Below are 25,697 nucleotides of genomic sequence, written 5' to 3' on the forward strand. Positions count from 1 at the left end.
AACTCAGTGTTGGCCTCAAACTGGGCACACAGCAGTGCCTGTTGCCACATTGGCCTTAGTGAGTAGAAGTCCATGTTGCTGAGCCCAGGCCTGACCTCCCTTCTCGCCACCATAGCCACTTTTTTCACAAGCCCAATGGGAAATAGCAGGAGTGGCTGGGAGAGACACTGACTAGTATCAGAGAAGAGCCTCTTATCCAGTTGATAATGAAAATCCTTCTCTGCTTAAGTCATCCTTTAATCAGAATTCCCATGGGATAAAAACACATTGCCTTTTCTTTGCCTCTTCAGGGAAATCACTGCACATATCTCTTCCCCAGACTTTGTTGTTACCAATATTCCAATCATGTTACTTTCAAGTCTTTGACCATCCTGCTAAACAACACCCAGTTCATGAAGGGCTATTTAGGTCATATGGTAGCTTGGTGGACTATGGTTGAGCGTTCAGGCCCAGGAGCAAGCCAAAAGCTATTTCTTGAAAGGAGAGTAGCTGTCTGGAGAGGAGGGCAGGGTTTGCTCCAAGATCCCAAGGGTCTGAGCTGCAAATCTTCTAATGGGCCTGTCTGCTCCAAACAGCATTTTTATCTGCCACTTATAATTCAGGTACCACTGCATATGCTAGATCTATTGGTCCAAGGGGCAGAGCAGCTGGAAAGCAGTGTAGACCTGTTGGAGAATCTTCTCTTGTTATAGGCTCCATTTAAAACTAGAAGCTTTTCTAGTCACTCACCACATGGACTGGAGGAGAGCACTCAGATAAGTAATACATTGTCTCCCAAATCCAGAGACCCACTAGGAACTGTGCTCATTTTTTGGTTCTAGTAGGGACCAGATGGAACAATTTGTCCTTTGTCTAGAAAGGATCTCGCAACACGCTCCACACCACTGGACCCCCACAAATTTGAGAGGTGGAAGGCCCCTGAATTTTTTGTCAGATTTATTTCCCACCCTGTGACACATGAATCTGTTGCCAATGGTCTAGAGTAGTTGTTCCTTCTTGCCCAGTAGTTCCAATCAGCACATCATCAATGTGAAGGACCAGTGTGATGTCTTGTGGAAAAGACGTCTTGTGCAATCAAGTTGTTGCAGACTAAATTATGACATATGGCTGGAGAATCGGTATACCCTGAAGAAGGACAGTGACGCTATTTATAGCCTTGCCTACTAAAAGAAAACTGCTTCTAGTCCTTTTTTCTAAAAAGTATGGAGAAAAAGCTTTTTTCCAGATCAATAGCTCAGTACCTGGGGATATGTTAGTTTACTCAAGCAAGAACACCACATTTGGAATAGCAGATGTGACTGGAGTCACCACCTGGTTAAGTTTATGATAATTCAGTGTCATTCTCCAAGAATTAGCTGTTTACTTCACAAGCTAAATAAGGGGATATGGTAGAAACCATCCCCCTGCATCCTTCAAGTCCTTGATAATGCCACTAATCTCTGCAATACTTCTAGGAATTCATACTGATTTTGGTTTACTCTATTCCTATGAGGCAGTTCAAGCGGTTTCCACTTGGCCTTTCTTGTCATGCTCCACAGATTGGGGAAACAGTGTGTAGATTCTGCTGGGTTCTGAGTATTTCTGTGTTAATTATGTATTTGGAACTGGGGAAATAACCTCTGTATGGATGTGGTGACCCACTGTGAGATAAACTTGAGCTAAGACTCCACTGATCACCTGACCTCCATGAGCCCGTACTCTTTTGACCCACAGCATCAGTTCAGAACTAGTTTCCAGTCATCCTTGAAAAGTCTGATTATTCTCTTTTCACCAGTGCACAGTCACCCTGTAAAAGGAAGTAGGTGTCTTTGGGGAAAGCTGAAAGATTAACAGCAAAAATTTTGGTAGTGTGGTAAGACCCCTCTCCGGGGGACCTGGTCTCTTCTTCACTCAAGAGGTTCTGGGTCTGTAAACTAGCTCAGGGCTGGGAACTAACTCAAGGGCCATGAATCTGTTTTGGTCAAGTTAGACTTCTGTCATTTGACCTATAACTTTTCCACATATGCAGATCAAGTCAGAATTTAGGAGACTGCTGGTCTAGTTCTCTTCCAGAGAAACTGATCACCTGGCCAATGACATTGGACTCTGTGAGTCAGAATATTCTGATTGCTTCCCCAATGCTGCTATCCATTATGATAACCAATCCTACCTTGTACTTGGTGATTAAGTGCCGCTAGTGGCCCTTTCCACCCTGGGATCCAGTTATCCCCATGACACTTAAGGATCCCAGTTCAGTGACAGCTGTTCCCACTCTTGATTTCTGACCTATAGCGAAGAGAGACCACAGAGTTCTTCAAGAAGGCTGAAGCTCTTTCCAAAATTTATTTTCTGTAGTCATAGTGAAAGGTGTCCTCAGGCCCCTTGGTCATGGGGATAAGCAGATCTTACATGACAAATCACTTCTAATGTTCTAATCTCCCTAAGGTTTTAGATATATTCTGCAGTAGGCCAAAGAAGTTCTGCCATTTCAACTTCATTTAATGTAGGCCACCTTTAGGCCTTTGTTTCAGCCAACCAAAAAGTCAGAGCTTTTTCTAACTCAAGTGATAACATGGAACCCAGAATCTTTGTTTAGTGGGTCCAATAACTTCAACCTGAACCGACTTTACCTTCCTTCCACCATTATTGTGTACAACTTTAATTTCAGTTCCCATATATTGTTCCTGGATTCCTGTCTGGATACATTGGAAAAATTATGTGGTCTTTTGAAGTGTGACATATCTCCTTGTGGATCACTCTTTGTACCTTTATCTTTGGGGCTTGTGGGAACTTGAGTCTAGTTATAGGTCCAGAAGCAAAGAGGAGAGGTGAGGGCATGTCTTGGGGAGAATCAGCCATGTTTTTCAGGGCAATCCTTCTGGGAGGCCATTAAAGTTTCAGCAGGCAAAGCAGGGTTAAGCTCTCCAAGTTGGGGTGGAAGGGCTGTTTCTATTGGTGAAGAAAACAGTGTCCCCTGGTTCATCAAAATCTATCCATATGTCCATTTCAATTTCCGGAATTCCATTCCTTCCCAATCAATGCCTTTACTTCTACCTTATAAAGTTGGAAATTTTAATTTGCATTTTAATTCAGCTGCTTACTGCAGAGATTCTGTGCATGGTTTTTATAAAGCTTAGCTCTGTGGCTAGAGATAAGGATTTCCTTCAAGGCAGACATAGAATCTTTCAGGTGATTTATAGGATGCTAGATGTGGGAATTTCAGTCTATGAACTCATCCTTTTCTTTCCCCACATTGTCCAGGGCAGTTAGGAGCAAGAAGCCAGTCTCCTGATAAGCATTAATTTGACTATACATTCTAAGGTATCCAATATATTGTCACCCAGAACCTTGCCTCTTTTAAGTATTTGATTAGGAATATTCAATGATGAGATTTTATACACTTATATTGCCACATTATACCATGGATTGTCAGGACTCTACCACTGTAAATAGTCACTAGTGCATTTAAATCTAATCAAATTAGAGAACTAATTCCAGGAACCTCAGAACCAATTCAGAAAAACCAATTCAGATTTTGTTCCTCTAGAGCCACTCTTAATTCCAAAATGTCTATCAGTCAGAGTTCTCCAGAGGAGTAGCAGAACTAATAGGATGGATGTATAAATGGATAGAGAAGGAGAGAGATTTATTCTGAGGAATTGGTTCACACAGCAGTGAAGGCTGGCAAGTCTGAAATCTGTAGGGCTGGGTCAAAGGCTGGAAACTCAGGCAGGATTTTTGTGTTATAGTCTTGAAGCAGAAATCTTTCTTCTGGAAACCTGTTTTTGTTCTTAAGACCTTAAACTGATTGAGGAGGCCCATGCACATTATCGAGGGTAATCCCCATTATTTAAAGTTAACTGATTGTAGATCATGATGGCATCTGCAAATACCTTCACAGCGATATATGTGGACTTGTATTTGACCAATAAACTGGAAATAGTAGCAGCTTGATGATTTCATCATTACGCCATTTTATAACACAAAATAACTGAGACTCAAAGAGATCAAGCAATATTCTCAAACTCATCCAACTAGTAAGTGGTGGAAACACTTCTTTCAGGTCCATGTTTCCAGAGCCCAAAGTTTGAACATTTTCACTCACAACTCTCCCTTGCCTGCCAGACAACAGTGCTCCTCATCCAGGACTGGATCTTTGCTATAGGGCAGGCTTGCTTTAGGGGCCACCAGTAAGAACCCAGGTGAAGCCCCTTTGTCTTTTTCAAAAGAGTGAGAATCCATAGCATTGACTCTAAAGCCACAAATACCAAAACTGAAAACAAGCGTCTCATCATTATCAATCAGCCATTGAGTCAAGAGCTACTTCAAAGTTTTGGTGAAAATCTGGCCAAAAATCTTTGGTATGAGCCATGTCCCATGCTCTGGGTCAGTGTATTTCAGGCTGTTGACTATTCGTAGAGCAGAAGAACAAAATTTAGCTTAATGCTTAGCTTACGAGTCACATAAGACAAGGATCCAGACAAGGATTGAGAAAAGGATCTAGATAATAGAGAATATATAAAAGCTATGGATGGTAAAGTCTAGGAAAATTGATTCAAATAAAGGACTCTCCAGAGAAGAATAGGTGCAAACAGTCTTATGCAATAGATAGGTTTCTAGAAAATCAGGTATTAACTTCATTTTAAAAATCTTTAAAAAAATGCTTTAGAGGATTGCCTGTTTTCAAAAATCATGGTCTGAATTCTCTTGCAAAGTGAGTTAAGCAATTCTTTTTTTTTTTTTTTTTTTTGTCTTTTTGTCTTTTTTGGGCTGTACCCATGGCATATGGAGGTTCCCAGGCTAGAGGTCTAGACGTAGCTGCCAGCCTATACCACAGCCACAGCCACGCCAGATCTGAGCCGCGTCTGTGACCTATACCATAACTCATGGCAATGTCAGATCCTTAACCCACAGAGCGAGGCCAGGGATCAAATCTGCAACCTCATGGTTCCTAGTAAGATTTTTTTTGCTGTGCCACGACGGGAACTCGAGTTAAGCAATTTTTGAATTACATAAATCTAGATTTTCATGTATCAAGTTTGCTTAAAAAGAGGTCCCCCTGTGGTATTATAATTTGTACTATCTGGATCCAAGACCAACACGTCCCTCCAAGCTCTGTGCTATAAGCAATCTTCCTGACTTTTAAATTACTCAATGAACTATTACATTTATAGTTGTACAGTGATCATCACAATCCAATTTTATAGGATTTCCATCCACAACCCTAGCGCATTCCCTGACTCCCCAAACTGTTTCCTTTGGGGACCATGAGTTTTTGAAAGTCTGTGAGTCAGTATCTGTTCTGCAAAGAAGTTCATTATGTCCTTTTTTCAGATTCCGCATGTCAGTGAAAGCATTTGATGTTGGTGTCTCATTGTATGATTGACTTCACTTAGCATGATAATTTCTAGGTTGCTAAAAATGCCGGTATTTCATTCCTTTTTATGGCTGAGTAATATTCCATTGTGTAAATGTACCACATCTTCTTGATCCACTCCTCTGTTGATGGACATTTAGGCTGTTTCTATGTCTTAGCTATTGAAAATAGTGCTGCAATGAACATCGGTGTACATGTGTCTTTTCAAGTCCTGGTTTTCTCTGGATAGATGCCCAGGAGTGGGATTGCTGGATCAAATACTAGTTATATTTTTAGTTTTCTGAGGAATCTCCATATTGTTTTCCACAGGGATTGCACCAATTTACAATCCCACCAACAATGTGCTAGGGTTCCTTTTTCTCCACACCCTCTCCAGCACTTACTGTTTGTAGACTTTTTGATGATGGCCATTCTGGCTGGTGTTAAGGTGGTAGGTACCTCATGGTGGTTTTGATGTGCATTTCTATAATAATGAGTGATGTTGAACATCTTTTCATGTGGTTTTTGGCCATCCATATGTCTTCTTTGGAGAACTTGTCTGTTTAGATCTTCTGCCCATTTTTTGATGGGAGTGTTTGGTTTTTTTTTTATGGAGCTGCATAAGGTGTTTATAAATTTTGGAGATGAATCCCTTGTCAGTTGATTCAGTTGCAAAGATTGTCTCCCATTCTGTGGGTTGTCTTTTCATATTATTTAGAGTTTCCTTTGCTGTGCAGAAACTTTTAAGTTTAATTAAGTCCAATTTGCTTATTTTTGTTTTTATTGTCATTACTCTAAGAGGTGGATCTGAGAAGATGTTTATTATGTTGAGGTAGGTTCCCTCTATGTTGGAGAGTGGCCTATGTTTTCCTCTAAGAGTTTTATAGTGTCTGGTCTTGTATCTAGGTCTTTAATCCATTTGGAGTTTATTTTTGTGTATGGTGTTAGGGAGTGTTCTAATTTCATTCTTTTCCATGTGGCTGTCCAGTTTTCCCAGCACCACTTATTGAACAAGCTGTCCTTTATCCATTGTATATTCTTGCCTCTTTCATAGATTAGTTGGCTGTAGGTGTGTGGGTTTAAATCTGGGCTTTCTATCCTGTTCCACTGATCTATATTTCTGTCTTTGTGCCAGTAACATACGGTTTTGATGATTGTTGCTTTGTAGTAGAGTCTGAAGTCCGGGAGCCTGATTCCTCCAGCTCCATTTTGCTTTTTCAGGATGTCTAAGGCTATTCTGGGTCTTTCGTGCTTCCAAACAAACTTTAAAATATTATGTTCGAGTTCTATGAAAAATGTCCTTGCTAATTTGGTAGGGATCGCATTGAATCTGTAGATTGCCTTAGGTAGTATAGTCATTTTGATAATATTAACTCTTCCAATCCAAGAGCATGGTATGTCTTTCCATCTATTTGTGTCATCTTTGATTTCTTTTATCAGTGTCTTATAGTTTTCAGAGTACAGGTCTTTTGTCTCTTTAGGTAGGTTTACTCCTAGGTATTTTATTCTTTTGGATGTGATGGTAAACAGGATTGCATCCCTAATTTCTCTTTCTGCTCTTTCATTGTTAGTGTATAGAAATGCAGTCAATTTCTGTGTATTAATTTTGTATCCTGTGTCTTTGCCAAATTCATTGATGACCTCTAACAGTTTTCTGGTAGAGTCTTTAGGATTCTCTAGGTATAGTTTCATGTCATCTGCAAACAGTGATAGTTTTACTTCTTCCTTTCCAGTTTGGATTCCTTTTATTTCTTTTACTTCTCTGATTGCTGTGGCTAGGACTTCCAAAACTATGGTTGATGAGTAGTGGCAAGAGTGGACATCCTTGTCTTGTTCCTGATCTCAGTGGGAATTCTTTCAGCTTTTTACTATTGAGAATGATGTCATATATGGCCTTTATTATGTTGAGGTAGGTTCCCTCTATGCCCACTTTCTGAAGGGTTTTTATCAGAAATGGGTGTTGGATTTTTGTCAAAGCCTTTTTCTGCATAACTGTCTTTATTTTAAAGTATTTTTCTGATACGAATATTTCTACTCCAGCTTTCTTTTGATATCCACTTGCATGGAATAACTTCTTCTATCCTCTCACTTTGAGTTTGTATGCGTCACTAGAGCTGAAGTGGTTCTCTTGTAGACAGTATATATATGGGCCTTATTTTTTATCCATTGAGCCAGTCTGTGTCTTTTAGTTGGAGTACTTAGTCCATTTAAATTTAAAGTCATTGTTGATGTGTATGTTCTTATTCTCATTTTGTTAATTGTTTTGGATTTGGTTTCCTTTTTTCTTTTCTTCTTCTCTTGTTCTCTTGTGGTTTGATGACAATGTTCAATGTTGTGTTTGGATTGCTTTTTTAAAAAATTTGTATGTGTATCATAGATTTTTGGTTTCTGGTTATCATGAGATATATATATATATGTGTGTGTGTGTATATATATGTATGTATGTATATATATTTTTTAAGTATATATGTATGTATGTATGTATGTATGTATATTTTAAGTGTATATATGTATGTATGTATGTATGTATGTATATTTTAAGTTCCTGGTCCCTTAGTTGCAAATGCATCTCCAGTATCCAGCATTTGTACCCTCCTGTTCTCATGACTGACCCTCCTATTCTCACAATTGCTGGTTTTGGTAACATATTTATGTGTGGATGATTTCCTACCTTTACTATATGTTTGCCTTTAACAGTGAGCCTTCTCATTTGTAATTTTTTTGTTTCTAGTTGGGGCCTTTTCTTTTCCACATAGAGAAGTTCCTTTGGTGTTTGTTGTAAAGCTGGTTTAGTGGTGCTGACTTCTCTTAACTTTTTCTTGTCTCTAAAGCTTTTGATTTCTCCTTCAAACATGAATAAGAACCTTTCTGGGTAGTGTTCTTGGTTGGAGTTTCTTCCTTTCATCACTTTAAGTGTATCATGCCACTCCCTTCTGGGCTGCAGTTTCTGTTGGAAAATCAGCTGATAACCTTATGGGGCTTCCCTTGTATGTTATTTGTTGTTTTTCCCTGGCTGTTTCAATATTTTCTCTTTGTCCTTATTTTTGATCAGTTTGATTAATATGTGTCTATGGGTGTTCCTCCTTGATTAATATGTGTCTATGGATGAGGAGGTGCTTCCTGGATTTGAGTGAGTGATTCCTTTCCCATGTTAGGGAAGTTTTTGACTATTATCTCTTCCTATATTTTCTGTAGCTGTTTCTCTCACTTTTCTCCTTTTGGCACCCCTACAATGTGGATGTTGGCACATTTACTGTTGTCCCAGAGTTCTCTTAGACTGTCCATATTTCTTACTTTCTTTTTTCTTTACTCTGTTCCACATCGGTGATTTCTACTAGTCTGTCTTCCATCTTGCTTATTTGTTCTTCTGCTTCCTGTATTTTGCTATAGCTTCCTTCTGGTGCATATTTTATTTTGCTTATTGTATTTTTGCATCTCTGCTTATTTACTCTTTAAATTCTTTATCTTTGTTCAGTCTTTCTTGTAATGTATCAATCTTTGCCTCCAGTTTTTTTTTTTTCCTGAGATCTTCGATCATCTTTACAATCATTACTGTAAAGTTTTTTTCATGGAGGTTGCTTATCTCCAGTTAGCTGTTTTTCTGGGATTTTGTCTTGTTCCTTCATCTGGCTCATATTTCTCTGTCTTTTCATTTTGTGTAGCTTTTTGTGTGGTCTCCTTTTTACAGGCTACAGGGTTATGGCTTCTTTTGTTTCTGGTGTGTGCCCTTTGTGGGAGAAATTGATACAGGGCCTTGTGGCAGTCTTCCTGATGGGAAAGACTGGTGCCTGCCCACTGGCAGGTGGAGCTGAGTTGTCCCTCCAGTGGAAGGGGCTTTGTCTTTGGGTGCAATTAGAGGTGGCTATGTGTCTAGGAAGACTTTAGGCAGCCTGTTTTCTGATGGGTTTAGGTGCATTCCCACCCTCTTTGTTGTTTGGCCTGGGGCTTCTCAGCCAGATTTTTCCAAAATGGCAGCCATGCTTATAACTATTCCTGGGACCTGTGCCTCCAATGTCCTTCTCCTACGGTGATCCACAGCCAACCCCTGCTTTCCCAGGCAACCCTCGAAGACCTGCAGGTAGGTCTGACCCAAATTCTTGTGGAGTCCCTGCCTTGCCCTGGGATCCAGTGCACGTGAAACCCTGTGTGGGCCCTCTATGAGTGGAGTCTCTATTTATCCTGGTCCTGTGGAGCTCCTGCTCACAAGCCCCACTGGATTTCAGTGCCAAATGCTTCTGGAGCTTCTCCTTTCAATGCCAAACCCCCAGGCTGGGGAACCTGACATGGGGCACGGAACTCTCACTCCTGTGGGAGACCCTCTTTGGTGTAATTAGTTTCCAGTTTGTGGGTCACCCACCCAGTGGGGATGAGATTGCTTACATGGTGAAATCCCCTCCTACCGTCTAGATGTGGCTGCTTCTTTGTCTTTGGGTATAGGATATTCTTTTTAGTAGTTTCCAGTCTATTTTGTTAATGGTTGTTCAGCAGTTATAATTTTGGTGTTTTCATGAGATAAGGTGAGCTTAAGTTCTTCTACTCTGCCATCTTGTCTCTGAATCCATTTTTCACTCTCAGGGCACCCTCTTTATACCAGCCAGTTGTATGTATATGTGGTGGGATGTGGGAATATGGGAGTTAGGGTGTCATTTCCTTAGAGTGAGATGAGGAACAGCTGATGACTATGGGCAATTGACTTAACCTCTCTGGTTTTCAGTTTCCTCCTCTGGGAAATGGAGATAGATATAAACTTACCTCTCCAAAGAACTGTTGTGAATTTAAATGGCTGGATACATGTAAGGTGCTTGGCATAGTACCTGAAACATGAGTCAGTACCATATAAATGGTTTCCAGTTTCATACCAATGATGTAGTTAATGTAGAAGTTATGTAAGATGTGATATAGAATTTTGTAGATTTGTGATTTTTTTAATCAAGTTAGACTCTAATCCAAAAGTTTTTATCCCCTTCCATAATACTCTGTTGATTTCTAGGAGCTTTTAAGAAGGTGGTGAGGAAAAAGACCCTTCAGAAGCATTAAAATTCTGACCCTGATTGAAATTTCTGACATCTCTCACTGACTAATGCTGTTGGTCCAAACACTTGTGACATATTTCTTTACATTTTCTTTTTTTTAATTTTTAGAATGTTTTATTTTTTATTTCATAATGATTTTTTATTTTTTCCATTATAGCTGGCTTACTGTGTTCTGTCAATTTTCTACTGTACAGCAGGGTGACTCAGTTACACATACATGTATACATTCTTTTTTCTCACATTATCATGCTCCACCATAAGTGACTAGACATAGTTTCCAGTGCTATACAGCAGGATCTCATTGCTTATCCATTCCAAAGGCAATAGTTTGCATCTATTAACCCCAAATTCCCACTTCCTCCTCCTCTCCTTGGCAACTACAAGTCTGTTCTCCATGTCTGTGCTTTTTTTTCCTGTGGAAAGATTCATTTGTGCTATATATTAGATTCCAGATATAAGTGATATCATATGGTATTTGTCTTTCTCTTTCTGACTTACTTCACTTAGTATGAGAGTCTCTAGTTCCATCCATGTTGCTGTAAATGGCATTATTTTGTTCTTTTTTATGGCTGAGTAGTATTCCATTGTGTATATATACCACATCTTCTTAATCCATTCATCTGTCAATGGATAGTTAGGAAACCTGGACAGCTGCATGCAAATCAATGAAACTGGAACACACCCTCACATCATGCACAAAAATAAACTCAAAATGACTTAAAGACTTAAATGTAAGACAAGACACCATGAAACTACTAGAAGAGAACATAGGCAAAACATTCTCTGATATCAACCTTACAGATGTATTTTCTTAACAAAATACCTATAGCTCAGAGGAACTAGGATAAAATGGCTAGGTACCCAGCCTAGCCTCAGGAGAGAAGAGAGAAATTCTAGAAGAAAGAATTATTTTATACGTAAATTAGTTTTGGTGAAATACAGTGGAATTCATGCATTGTTGGTAATCAACAAATGTGTGTGTATGTCTGTGTGAGCCAAGAGACTAAATGATGGCAGGCCAATACAAGCATTTACATTTGGGGATTCTTGGGTCAAGATACAAGGAGAAATTAGGAACATTTAAAAGAGGAAAGCCATAAATCGGAGCAGCATTTTCATAAATATTTTAAATTATGAAATTACAAATTATGAAAAAAACTATAAAAAAGGTTTGAATGTGCCAGAAATAGTCATCCCCAAAAGATGTAGTACAGTGATGCTTCATCAGGGAAAGAAGAGAAAGGTAGATGACCCAGGAGAACACAACAGTGGGAGGAGCCTGAAATAAAGTGAGGCAGACTGGTCCTTTGGGGGATCTTCAAGCACTTCAACTTGAGAACCCTCTCCCCCTCATTGTTACCCAAACAGTGTTGCTCATTCCAAGCTCTGAATACTGAATTTCTTTTTAACTTTCATTTCTGTAGTACGATTTCAATATTTCCATTACTTCTTTTTTCTAAATCAATATATATTTTTTCTCTTGTACTTTTAAAAATTGACTAGCAAGTCTGATATAGCCATCTGCTTTAAGTGGGGGTCTGGGTCAGGATTGTACAGTAGGAATCTACAAAGAAAGAATTAATAGTAAACTATTTTTAATATTAAATATTTTACTATAAATATTACATACAAATTTAATATTAAGTCTTTCAAATAGGATTTTTGCCACAAAGCAATACTTTTAGTATTTTCAGCATTTCTTGGGCATTTTTGATGCCAGTCACTGTCGGGCACTGATTTGCTTCCAGCTTTGGCACTGTTCCTGAAACCTCAGGCTTTTAGACCTCCAATATTTATGGAATACTTTGGTATTATACTGCAAAAAACCAAAACCAAACAAAAACGAAGATAATTAAACCAAAACATCTGTCAGAGGAAGCTTAAAAGGGGCATTTTAAAAACCAAAAAACGTATGGCTGCTATATTGTAATAGATACTGAATAATTTACTTCCATTTAATTTATGTTTGGGATGCAAATGAAGCAACTGGATTACTGGAATTGTGTTAGGTTGAGTGAATCTGTTAACAAGTAGATTTTATTACTCTAAGTACAGATATTAAGTATTCTCTCTCTCTCTCTTTTTTTTTTGCTTTTTAGGGCCACACCCACAGCATATGGAGGTTCCCAGGCTAGGGGGTCCAATTGGAGCTACAACTGCCAGCCTACGCCACAGCCACAGCAATATCAGATCTGAGCCATGTCTGCAAACTACACTACAGCTCATGGCAACGCCAGATCCTTAACCCAATGAGCGAGGCCAGGGATCGAACCCGCAACCTCATAGTTCCTAGTCAGATGCATTTCCGCTGCACCACAACAGAAATTCCAGTATTCTCTTAATAATCTAAACAAAAATAGGAACAAATAAGACCAGGTCTTAGAATGGGATGTGGCTTTAGGATGACACAATGACAAGTAAGATGCCAATGGGAATTCCCGTAACAGTGAGCTCTTGGAGCTGCGGAGGAATATGATATGTAAATGCCAGGTTATTTTTATATTCTTAATACTTAAGATACTCCAAAAAGGTCAAGCATTAGCCAAAAAGAACAGAATATTTTCAGCTTTTAATGGACCAGACCCATTCATTTGCAGGAAGCTTACCAGGAGTCTCGGAGACAAGGTGGATAACCAAGGTTGTACATTTCTACCAAAATATCAATACCTTAACTAGGTCTTAACACAAATTGATCTCAAGAGGATGTGAAACAATTCATAAACAACTTTTTACTCATGTGGCAGACCGGAGGATTGAACAGATTCAGAAAGATTAGATACCTTAAAGATAGAAGCTGTGTTTTTCAAGCTCAGTTCTCCATTCCTAGAAGGAGAAAATGCATGGAACTCACCAAGTTGGAAAGTATGTTAGCCCCGAGTGGAGGGCAGGACTAATGAACACAGAGAAATCTGACAATTCAGTGAAACAGACTGTCATTTCATGCTCTTCTTACTTGACTTTAACCTTGGAAAGAAGTCTCTCTTGGACAGAATGGAATTGTCTGATTTGATTATGGAAGTGAAGTCATCATGTCTAGGAAAAAGTAGCATTCTCTCCTCAGGATGAGCTCATGTTCAGTTCTCTTCTGGATTTTGTCTTAGCCTCTTGATTGTAAAACCTACAAAGGGAGTATTCTTGAGGCATGTTCTAAGTTTTCACAAATTGCTGTCTTGGAACTTAGGTTACCACTTGGGAGCGCCCACTGCACATGTCACCAGCTACCAAAGAGGCAGCAGAAATGATACTTTATCATCTTTTTCCAGCTATTCAGGGCCAGGTGTATATTCTGTGCATCAAGCAAGTAAATTTTATTAGTGTTGGTTGTGTCATAAGAAAGTCTAAAATAAATGCAGTGACCATCTTGGATCAAGAGATAAAGCATATAGAAACATAGACTTCAAAATGACTTCAGGAGATTATTTCCCAGGGCATTGCCAGTTTAAAGAGGGGGTAGCCACTCACGTACATTGATTAAAGGTAGTCAGAAGATTCAACTCTGTCCCTCAGTGTGAACACCCCATGTGGGCATTAGAGTAGCATAAACTTTATCATGAAGAGGCAGATCACCTCACTTTGTGATTTCTTTCTTCCTGGAGTGCCCTTGTAAAGTTAAAATCTCTGGGTACCCGAAGTCCACCATTAGGAAGTTTACTCAAAATGAGGTTCAGACCTGTAGTATCACTGACCCTGTAGTACCTGATAAAGCCAGCACATTCCAAGAGTAGACTTGAAATCCATGTTTAAAATGGACTTTCCACTCATTTGACACTCTCAAGCGGCAGGTAGAATGGAGTTATGGAATAGATGCCTCATTATCAGAATGGTTTCCTGTTGTCTAACAAAGGACAATTGTCTCCTCAATAATTATTCTTTTTGTGATTATTTCCTATTCCTCACATACCTCCATGGTTGACTAGAACAACGGTGTTTAGGCTACAGTTTGGTCAACCAATTGGACTTTAAGTACTGGTCAGCTTTCACTGGGTTAAGCTGTGGTAACAAACAACCCTAAATTCTGCATGGCTCACAGATATAAAGTTTTAAATTTTGTTTATAGAATGGCTGTGATTTTTCTTGGCTCTGGTCCATATGTCTTTTGAAATCTAGGTCAAAGGAGAAGTGCCAATTGAGGCTGTGCTGTTCTTGAGGCAGAGAGAGAATAGCTAAGCCAGATCACATGAAGATTCCTATGTCTGATACCAAGATTCCAGGATTCCAAGTCTGACATCACCCTTCTCCCAGGAAGGCCTTGCAAGTCATATGCCCATGAGTAAGGATGTGTATTTATTACCCTTGCAGGGAAAGCTGTATCTAACTGGGAACAGTGATGCCATCTACAGTCCATCTTGTTGTCTTCTTTCATCCAGTAAAATACACTAGTTTACCCCTTCTCCAAAGAAGACAGTGGAAAAGTTCCATTTAGCCCCTGAATCCAAGTCAAAATCCATCACCCTGTGATGGTCATTCTATCAGGTCCAGAACAGGCTTTCTTTGATCTGAGATTGTCTGAAGTGAAAAGAGAGGTTACTGCCCCTCCTATACCATATGCCCAAGAACCACAGTGGAATGGAAAAGGATAACGACAGGTATGCCATTCAGAAGGGAGAAGCAGCAGGACGAGAGGAGGGTGGTGGTGCTGTAGGGCACATTGTGATCAGGGCCCACAGAGGTTATAAGGTCCTGTTGTGCAGATATTAAGAGCACCCTCCTACCCTGGAGGAGGAAAAGTTTCTTGAATAGAAACTGCTTCCATTCCCTGAAAGTAGCTTCACAGCCCAAGGTATTTCATGGCTATTGGCTCTACCCTCTGGGAAAGCCTACTTTTTCCATGATTCTTCCTGGTCACGTATGAATATGACTCTGGAGAATGTACACTCCTTGGAGGTGTGGCAGGTTTCTTCATACTTATCAAAGGCTAGAAGCCCAAAGGTCATTTCATATCTCAAATTGACATAATCTCTTTCTCCAGTTTTCCCAGAGGCCCTAGTTTATGGCTATTGCCTCAGTATAATGAAAAATGCTCCTTTCTCTCAAAATGCTCCAATTTAGTTGATAAATTATACAATTACTTTGCTATCCTGCAAAAATTTTCACAAAAACCTATGTAGCTATTTTCTTATTTTATGTCTCGCATCACCATGTGTCAATAACCACACACACAATTCTTTCTCTGTAGATTCTATTTGTTGGTACATTGATCTTAGGCTTTTGTGAGAGAGCTGTGCCCTTGTTTACTTTTTTATGAATCATTTGATTCATTGAAGTGATTTACTGGGGCCAATTCAATTTTTTCTTAGATCTTTAGCTCAAAACTTTTAGCTCAAACTTTTATCTTTTACCAGTGGGAGCTAAGAAATAGTTTCACTTTCCAGGCCTGCGAGCCCCAGAACTTCTGGATTCTCTCTACTCCTTTCTCACAATGCAGTCAATTCCTTTCTAAGCTCATCTTTTTTTTGTGGTATCTTGTCAAATGCAGCCAATGGCCACCAACACTGTTTTCCCAGTTTTTGTCTAAAGTCACATGTTTATGAGGGATATTATCTAAGTTTAATACAAACAATAACTTTACCGAATATTTTGCCACTAAAAATGCCAAACTCTAGTTAGTTTCCTTGATATTCACTGACTCTAAGATCAATATCATGTATTTTATGGTTTTTGTTGTTACAGCAGCATCCTACTTCTTGGTACTGATTTCTTTATCAGATTTCTTTAGGTTATGGTATAATACAAACAACTCCTATGTCTCTGTGGCTTGTCTGCAACATGGTGGCAACTCTGCTTAGCTCTGTTCCGTGTGTCTTCCTGACAGATTCAGGTGAAAAACAAAGCACCCCTCCCTGCCAGTGTGCTCAAGTGAGAACAAGGGAATACAACTGTAAACGCCAATCATTTCAGATTAAGAGACTTTTGGTTGATTTATTGTTTTATGATGTGGTTATCTATGTTCATATCAGCGATTGTTCCAGGCTGAAATCAGAAGTTTGTGTCACCAGCATTGCCCCAGCTGCCTGCAGGATGGACTTGGAATGCTGGGCTGCAGCCTCTGCTGGGAAGCAACACAGCTTACATTACATTTGAAAGCATCCAAGGTACTTTCTGAGACAGACTCAATACAGCCTGGCCTTTTAGACCTGGGTAGAGATTAGCACCTAGTTTCAAGCTGGGCCATGCTTATATGCCTGAGTCATATTTGCAGTGTATAGATGGAGTACAATTTCACAGGTTAAACAATATGAAAATGTTGATAATTGATGGTTTTATAACTATGAAAATAACATTTTCATATAGTTTCTCATATATTCAACCAATTTCCTAGTGAAGTATGTTTTACATTTTGTAAATAATGTTTTATTAGAAGTCAGCCACATCCATTCACAATACTTAATTATTGACCTGATTCGGACACTGAATTTGGTCTGAGGATCACAATAATAAATCCAGGTTCTTCAACTTACTGTATGTAAGGAGTATTGTAAGAAGCAGAGAGACAACTTTGTAAGCTAAATTACTCACCATTTGTGTTCATTGCTACTAATCTTTAAGACAAAATTTTTTTCATGACCTTTTGATATTTGCACTATTTGGCAAATCTAGAATGGCTTTTATAATTTTCCAAGTTAAAACAAGTCGTGTTTGTTCACGTAACTTTTATATTTCTGTTCACATATGGAAACTTTATAGTTATAGGCATGTATATCATGATTGCTTCTATATAATAAGGAATAGATAAATAAGAAATTCTGAAGTCAAACTTCCAAATAATTTGTTCAGACTATCTCATTTCTCAGAAACATCTGAAAGCCTAGAATCAGTATTTATTTTTATTTTATTTTTTGTCTTTTTGCCTTTTCTAGGGCCGCTCCTGTGGCATATGGAGGTTTCCAGGATAGGGATCTAATAGGAGCTGTAGCCGCCGGCCTACACCAGAGCTGCAGCAACGCGGGATCCAAGCCGCATCTGTGACCTACACCACAGCTCACGGCAACGCTGGATCCTTAACCCACTGAGCAAGGCCAGGGATCGAACCCTCAACCTCATGGTTTCTAGTGGGATTCATTAACCACTGCGCCATGACGGGAACTCCAGTATTTATTTTTATGTGAATGTTTTTATAGACTCCAACAAGTTTATTTTCTAGAAAAAGTTTGAATAACTAAAAGTTCCAATAGCCAAATTAAATATTTCTTACTTCTTATGACATAAAGAAATATTTTGTATAGCTCTAACAAACTGAGCCATGTCCCAAACATTCGGCTTCTCCCTCATTATGGTGACAAAGTAATTCTTACCTTGTAACGCTGGAGAGTTAACTGTGGTTCAGTCATAACCCAAAGTGTCCAGGCACTGCCAGGATGTGGATGGGAGACCAGTTAGTAGTCAAGGTTTAAGAAATTCTGCAGCAAATCTGCATCCAACTCCTGAATTTCTCTTTCTTTTCAAGTATATTTTATGCAGTGATTAGAAATCAAACATTTCAATTTGGCAAATATTTATTGGACTCAGAGCGAAGCACACTAGAAACTGGGGATATATGGGTGAATTTAAAAATTGCCCTCCAGGAGCTCTTATTTTAGCAGATTATTCATGTAACTCAACTGTGAGTCAGTACAGTCACAGACTTAAGCAAATTCCGAAGGCAAGCACAGAGGAAGGAGGAAGTTGTTCCGATCTGGATCTGTGGCATTAAGAAATGCTTCCTGGAGTGAGTGGGACATTTGCGCTGCTTCTTGAGCGAGGTAAACAAAATCCTGGCTTGCTCGGGATAGCCCCGGATGATGCTGTTTTCCAGGCATGATTATTAGCACCGCACTTTTACTCTCCAAGGTTTGCTTTGGACAGTGAATGATGTGATCACGCTAGTAGTGGAGCACACATGAAATGCTGACCCAGAAAAGGAGGGTAGGAATATCAGATGGGCCAAACAGCAAGACAAAAGGCATGAAGGAATCAAATTTCATGGTATGTTAGCTGGAAAACGGGGCTTAATATCATTCTCCTGAAGAGGCCACACCCCCCCCCGCCCCTTTCTACTGCTGTTTGAACTTCCGTGGAAGGATATTCTATAAGAATTGTCATGAACCTGCTCTTTGCATATTTAACTTTTTTTTTTTTCCCCTAGGAATGTGACTGCTGTGCAACACAGGCTTTTCTTATATTTATCCCTCATTTTCTGCTTTCATTTGATCAGTTAACTTTATTTCGGGCAAAGAATTATATTCACATCACAGAGAAAGAAAGGGAAATCAAAAACCAATTCAGACAGCCCATTATCTGCCTTCTGACCAGTTAACACTGAATTAAGACCTACAGTGTGCTTCAGGCAGGCCCTTCTACTTCCCAATAAACAAATATTCAAAGAGAAAATAACTAAAATTAGACATTATTTCTATCCTTATAACTATTCAGGGAGACGAGGATAGAATAAGCTGAAATAATAAAATGTTAACTAACTTGCATTACTTTAGATTAATAAATTTTCATGATTACTTTTTGGTTGATAAAATCAATCTTGGATAGGAATAGTTCCATTAAGTATTTTTTTTTAACAGGTTCTAAATTTAGAACAAAGAAATAAGACTATCTCTGTGCATAGATATATGAAAAAAATGCAATCATCAATTAAGCAATTTCAACAAACATTGAAAAGGCTCTATCTTCCTCATCACCTAAGTAGACTAGACCTCCATGACAATCCCCAAATGTTTTTGTCTTAGCTTTTCAGGATCATTCAAAGACCTGAAACAGCTGATTATACATATGAGAGTACAGAGAAAATGCAATATGCAATACACAGTGGTGTGGAGAGATGGGAAAGGGCTGTTGACAGGAACCAGGAACGATTTTAACAGAAAGCTGAGGCAGGGACAGGGTGGGTCCAGCTCCCTCCTCTGCCCTCTTGCCTTACCTGCTTCTTTCTGGAGCTGCTTCAGAGCTGCCATTTCCAGGCAGGTATTTAAGCCAACGTCTAGGTGAGCTCTTTGCTCCCTTCCAGCCCGGTTCAGTATCCACGTTTCCCAAAGCAGGAAGAACCCAGTATCCAGCTTTTCACATGAGCAGATGATATTGAGGTCTACTGATCGGGAGAGAGGGCTTTTAAAACTTTTGACATTACCCAAAATGTCGACGAACTTAGAGGGAACATTTATATTTGACATAGTTATAGAATTACTCTGATTATTCCTGCTTCCTCTGAGTATAACAATAAACCCAGTGGAAGATGCTATTTTGATGAAATAACTGGTATTTTCCCTCTCCTCCTTAGGATCTCATACTAGTCTTCTGATCTATCTGTCTCTAGTCTTTTCTCACTTCAGTCCATTTCTGGGCTGCTGCCCATCATTTTGGGAAGCTCATTTCCTTCTAATACATGACCTATACCCTTTTTTAATGGTTTTTCTTTTTCTTTTTTTAGGGCCATGCCGGTGGCATATGGAAGTTCCCAGGCTAAGGGTTCAATCGGAGGTGTAGCTGCTGACCTACACCACAGCTCACGGCAATGCTGGATCCTTAACCTGCTGAGCGAGGCCAGGGATCGAACCTATGTCCTCATGGTTACTAGTTGGATTTGTTTGCACTGAGCCTTGCTGGGCACTCCCCCTTTTAAAGCTTTTTGATGGCTCCGGTACTAAAGGATAACACTATAGTTAATCTGAAGCAGGCCACACAAGGCTGTGCACAATTACCTTTCTAGCCTTACATGCTTTTCCTTTCATGCCTGATTTGCAGAATTTCAGCCTGGTGGACGTACCCTCTCTACGAAGCCTGCCCTGATCTGAGACTTAGTCATGCTTCCTGGTGTATGACCACAGCAGGGACTGGAAACTCTCGTGGACCTGAGTGTTACTGGAGCTTTTGTGCATCTGAAGATAGTCATCACTGCTGAGCAGACTGCCTGGTATGTTTGTTGAGTTAATCTAAAAAGGTAGCTGAACTAGTTCCCATGTGGCTAGAGTGTTCTTTAAATCAAAACTGCTAGTCATAGTAGGTTTCATTGGCTCCAAGTGATTAACTATATGTTTGAGGCCACATTTAGCTAATCATACACTCCTTCAGATAGGTAATGTGAGGATATGTGTACGTAAGTGTACCAGAGCCAAAGATACATGGGATGCCTCCAAAAATTGGTTACGTGAAATAAATTCAGCATTTGAGAGATGAACACACACACATCACCACAAATCCCTTTCATATAAATATGTTTTATTGCAGAGAAGTTGTAAGTATTTACATGCTGCAACACATCACAACATAAATTTACCAAATATTTTATGGTGGGATGCTGTAGGTTTCAGATAATAGTGTCAGAAGAACCATAGATTAAGTGAAGAGACTGACAGATTTATTGACTCTACAACTCTCATTGGCTAAATGCTAGGAGTCAAAAGGCAGTGTTTTCTCAGTCCTACCTGTCATCACTTGCATGCAGAAACCTAGGAAGCAAATACAAGAGAACTGTCGAGTTTCACATCCACGTCGCCACCAAAGTTTACAATGGGTTGGGTTATAATTCATGTCATAAAGCATTTAATTCTTGCAATAAAATATACAGTTCTATTAAGATTGGTATAAATCTACTTATTTATAAACCCTGACTTAAAAACAAGGACAGGATGCAGCCTGCACATGCACTGAGAAGGACAACCTAGCAAATGTTTGTGAACTTAATAGCCTTTCTTCACTTGCTTATTGTCATTGAGCTGGGAAAATAACCTCAAGGAGTGCAGAGTTAAACTTCTCTTAGTGATAAGAAATGGCCATGGCAATCTAGCAAAGACCCCCGGCACTCTCACTGATTTATGCTGGTGGAGGAAAATCTTATGGGCTGTACTAAGGTGAAACTTGGTGGGTCTTCTTTAGGCCACATCTCTAGCAGGTTCATCCTAAAGTGCAATAAAAAGTCACTGATGCCTGACTGTTTATTTTGCAGAAAGTCAATAAAGTGCTAACAGATGCTGGACATAAATGAAAAGAGTAGGTGGGTGGGTCCGGACACTCCATATTCACAACTGTATAAAGTCATACCCCAAGGTCACCAGGTAGATAGGCTCTGATTGTAAAGGAAGGGGAGAAGGAAGTAAATGAAGAAAACACAAAGAAGAGAATTTCTTTCTCTCTTCAAACGTACCCCACCATCCTGAGTAATGCATGAAGCAAGCATGAGGAAGGTTTGTGCACAGCTTTGCAAAGTGGTGTGATGTGTGTAATTACCCCTGAATACAAATCATCGAGGAAATTTTGATGATGAATAAGGAGAATTCCTGGTTTTTAATCTTCCACTGAGAGTAATATCCCCAAAGAACAGGCAGTGTCCACCTTCTGAGTCCCTTTTTATCATCTTCTATCCTCCTAACATAGTTCTCCTTGCTGCTCTGGAAATGAAAATCAGTTCCTTAGACTGTAAATGTTCCGGCTAAAAAGCCATTGATACTTCAGTGTTGGATGTGAGGGAAGTCTGAGTTCTATTTTTAAATGACTCATCTTAAAATGAGACTGAGCTTTGGAATAGAATCTCCGCATGATCTCATCAGTAGGGCTAAATCAGCAGCTTGGGATTTCCATGGCAGGTGATCAGCGTGGAATGCAATACACTTCATAACTGCGCTTTCGGGGGGCTGTTTCACGTTGCAAACCTTACATTGACGTTTTGAGCTAAGTGGCTCACAGTGGTCATTTGCAAGACCTGTAAGTTTCCCAGTGCTTGGAAGAATAAAGAGCCTATACTGCAGCATAGGCTTTGAGTAACTCAGGTTATAAACCTCTTTGGGATTTGAGCCCAGCAAGTTCTATCCCTGCCTGAAGCAATGAAGAAGAGTTTATGAGAATAAGTAGTTTAAGGTAATTTAAAATATTATATATTCAGTGTGCTTAATAAAAATATATCCATATAGTGATTTTGATGCTATAATAATTTTTCTCTTTAAAAATATAATCCCTTGAAAGTGCTATCAGGAGCTCCCTTTCTCTTTATTTAAAGGCAAATTGCCTGGCTCTGCAGGCCTGTAATTCTCACGTCGGTACTAGTCTTTCCTTTCCAACGGTAATAATAATGCACAGTATCTTTTTCTCACTCGTGGCTTCTTCCTTCCTTACGAACTGCTGCTAAAGATGAAATACTGAAAGAGTTCAAGGGAACAATTAATTGGAATGAAGGCATTATCTATCTCTGACTGTGAACAAACAATAGATAAGTTGTCCTTAACTTATTGAGACATATGACTAAGTAGGACCACTTCATCCCCAATATTAATAAAGCTTCTGAGTCCTAACAGGAAGTGCAAAACAAGTAACTCAACTTGTAGAAAAAACCCTGATTAAGACAGTATAACAAACCATGATGTGAAATAATAGAGTCAAATCCAAATTCACAATATATAAACCACAGCCAAAACTAAAAGGTTTTTATCGTAACAGTTATGGCTTCCCAAGCCAGAGAAAGCTTACTGTACCTTAAGGATCAACTAAAGTTGACAGATAGCAGGTATCCTGTAAGTTGCGATAACAATTGAGTAGCTGCAGATTGCATAAATGTGTTGTGTCATATAATATCAAAGTTATTTGCAAAAATTATACAATCTGGAATGCTTGAATATGAGACACAACAATGTACTGAAACATACATTTATAAGAAAATGAGAGCAATCATTAATATAAAAGGTTATTTTTGGATGCATTAAGTTAGCAGTGCTATCAAGGTTAAATAGGTAAAGTAAGTTCTTTTTTAAGTCAGCTACTTAGAATTTCAGTCATAAGTCAATACCTTCTTCTCCTTTGCAAAAATCTCATCCCTCTTCTGTGTCTTCAGTTTGCCTTGCTTGGGATCTTCAAGTCCCGAGGGCAGGTACTGATCAGGGGCAGGCACTGAGGGCTACTTCCCCCGAACATGCAGAAGCGTAAAGATTTCCCTAGAGTTGCTGGGGAAGGACTTGCTTGGTCAGTTTGACCTCTCCAGGAAGATGGCGCCCTGGCCTCCTACATCTTCTTCCATCCCTGCCTTTCACATTCCCTCCCCTGACCAATACTCCTTGGGAATTCCTTGTGTCTTACATGAAATTCAGTGTTTCTTCCTTCTTTTCTTTCTGGGGATGCTACACTTTAAAAGTATCCCAGACCTCTTACTTCTGAGGTCCTGCTATCTTATTTGCACTTAGAGCAGAAGAGGCAGGTAAGACTACACTTTTTTCAGCATTTGGTTGGTATGGGGCCTCAAACTCCCAAGGACACACCTCAGCTCGCAACGTTAAAGGTGGCTGAAAGTTATTACTTGAGTTATAGGAGTCAGGCACGTTTTGCTCAGAGGAAAATGTCTTTTTCTCCTGGCCTCCTATTTGGTTGAGATTTTCATTCTCCACGTTTGCTGCTACAACTCTGGGAGCCAGTTCTTCATGCTGCCCAGCGCACATACTGGCTGCATAATGCTGGCCGCCATTTTCGTCTTGAGCTCTTCCTGGGGGAACCTGAGTCTTGGGAATCAAACACTTCTCATCTTCAAAGAGGGACTGACCTTGGCTCTCCCAAGGGCACACCTCAGCCTTGTCTATGCCCTTCTGATTGGACTGCTGACACAGTTCAGCTGCCTTGGGCTTGGGGTGAGATTTCTCCTTTAAGGAAAAAGTTGGGTTTTTCTCCATTTCAGAAGCTGCAATAGATACGTGCTTTTGAACTTTTGATTCTGAAGGCACAGGACCAGGGGTCAGGTCATAAATCTCCCAGGGGCACACCTCCCCTATGTCAAAGTTGCCCTTCGTCTGGGTGGTGCTTGGGCTCACGTCAGAATTGGCAGTGGGGGGATTGGCCCTTTGTTGCTTCATAATCCCAGATTTCTGAGGTTTTCTTGGCTCTTCCAAATGGTTGGAGTTTGGGGGGGCAGGCTCTTTAGTCTCTGCACTATCTGAATTGGAGTGTTTTCTGTTTGTCTCTTTATCTTTTGGCAGAGGTTTCTGGGACTTGGTACGTTCTTCCACGCCTGATGTTTGGGTTTTCCCAGCTAACCCAAGAGTCTTCTCCTTGGCACTTGCTATGACGCTGAGAGACTTTTGTAGCATGGATGTTCGGGGGTGCCCTGGCTTCTTCTCTGAGCTGAGGTTGTGGGCACTCGCCGACTTACACACCAAAGGCACAGACTCTGTGGACACGGCTTCAGTGTTGTCTTTCAGTGTCTGTGTTAGGTTTTTTCCAGACAGGGACTCCAGTGTGGAGTTTTCTGTTGCCTCCTCTTCTTGGCTCTCGGTTGGCAAGCTGCTGGCCTCTTCTGGCTGCTCCCGCACATGGTCGTAGGTGCTGTGGGATTTCTTTAGGGAGAAGACCCGGTTTTTCAGGGACTCCTCCCTGGGCTTCCCGGTGTTGCCCGAAGACTCCTGTGGGTTCTTCCTGCCCAGAGCGGTGCTCTTGGCCGTGCTGTGCTCAGTGACATCTTTGTCCTCTTTGGAACACTGCCTGCTGACCGTCTCTGGGATCTCCGTGATCCGCCTCATGATTGAACGGCCCAAGCCCTTCTTTGAGCACCGCTTTTTCTGGAGGTGGGGGTTATTTGTGATCATCTTCTTCCTTTTATAGATTTCCAACTGGGCATAGAGTTTCTTTAGCTCATCCTGCCAGAACAAGAGCAAATTCCAAGAGGTGTGGAGTTTAGCATTTCAGCTGGATAATGTCACTAAGTGTAATCTGAAGGCAATACACGAAGCTCTTTAAGAAAATGGCTCTCTAGCTCTTCCTAACATCTCTGCTCATCACCTTTTCCTCTTTTACTTTCTGATTCCTTTGTATCTTGTTTCATATAGAGTTTGAACTTCAAGACATGAACTTATGCATTCTACCCCTGCTTCATGGAATAAGCACTCTGAACATGCAAATTGTGTGGACCAGACTGAGAGCCTGGACCATGTCAAAGCACAGCCTATTGTCTACTGATAAACCACATCCCTGAATAGTAACTGGAAGCATCATGGAACTGCTGATAAAACTACATCTGATGCTAGATTAGGACTAGGGTACAACATAGCTCCAAATACTAAAAACATTTTCTTCCTCCAAATGCTGACCCATTGTTTTAAATAATTATTATTTTAAATAATTCATACTCTCCGCCCACAGATCTTGCCTTCCCATCTGCAAGATGCCATAAACCATATTACCAGACATGTACAACTGGTTCATCATTGTGACTGCCAGGGGGTCAGCTGAAACTATCAGGACCAGCCTGTGCAGTCTAAGCTACACCATGATTTTATGTTTTAGAACTGAACCGACTCTGCATCTGGCCTCTTATTTCTTACACAAGCACACACTCTCCTGAACACAAAGAAGCACACACGAATACCAACCTACAT

At 40.0% G+C, this 25,697-nt stretch overlaps 1 protein-coding gene and 1 long non-coding RNA gene across 7 annotated transcripts in view; one reads left to right on the top strand and one right to left on the bottom strand.

The window, feature by feature from the left end:
* The window catches only part of LOC106505166 (uncharacterized), a 238,165-nt gene extending 217,239 nt beyond the window's left edge, over positions 1–20,926 (top strand). For 2 of the 3 annotated variants that reach the window (XR_014818032.1, XR_001299307.3), the window contains one exon: positions 20,098–20,926. This is a non-coding gene — a long non-coding RNA (uncharacterized LOC106505166). The remainder of the gene's footprint in view (positions 1–20,097) is intronic. The other variant, XR_014818033.1, reaches the window with a different exon arrangement.
* Positions 20,551–25,697, bottom strand: part of GPR158 (G protein-coupled receptor 158) — a 340,973-nt gene continuing 335,826 nt past the window's right edge. For all 4 annotated transcript variants that reach the window (XM_021064907.2, XM_084980331.1, XM_084980333.1 and 1 more), the window contains one exon: positions 20,551–24,959. In XM_021064907.2, coding sequence (XP_020920566.2) covers positions 23,484–24,959 — 1,476 coding nt within the window. In that variant the 3' untranslated portion in view covers positions 20,551–23,483. The remainder of the gene's footprint in view (positions 24,960–25,697) is intronic.

This window comes from Sus scrofa, chromosome 10 (assembly GCF_054392235.1).
Source record: "Sus scrofa isolate SSC_HxYL_T2T_F1_AM1 chromosome 10, Sscrofa_HxYL_maternal_Yorkshire_Landrace_v2.0, whole genome shotgun sequence".
Classification (NCBI taxonomy): Eukaryota; Metazoa; Chordata; class Mammalia; order Artiodactyla; family Suidae; genus Sus; species Sus scrofa.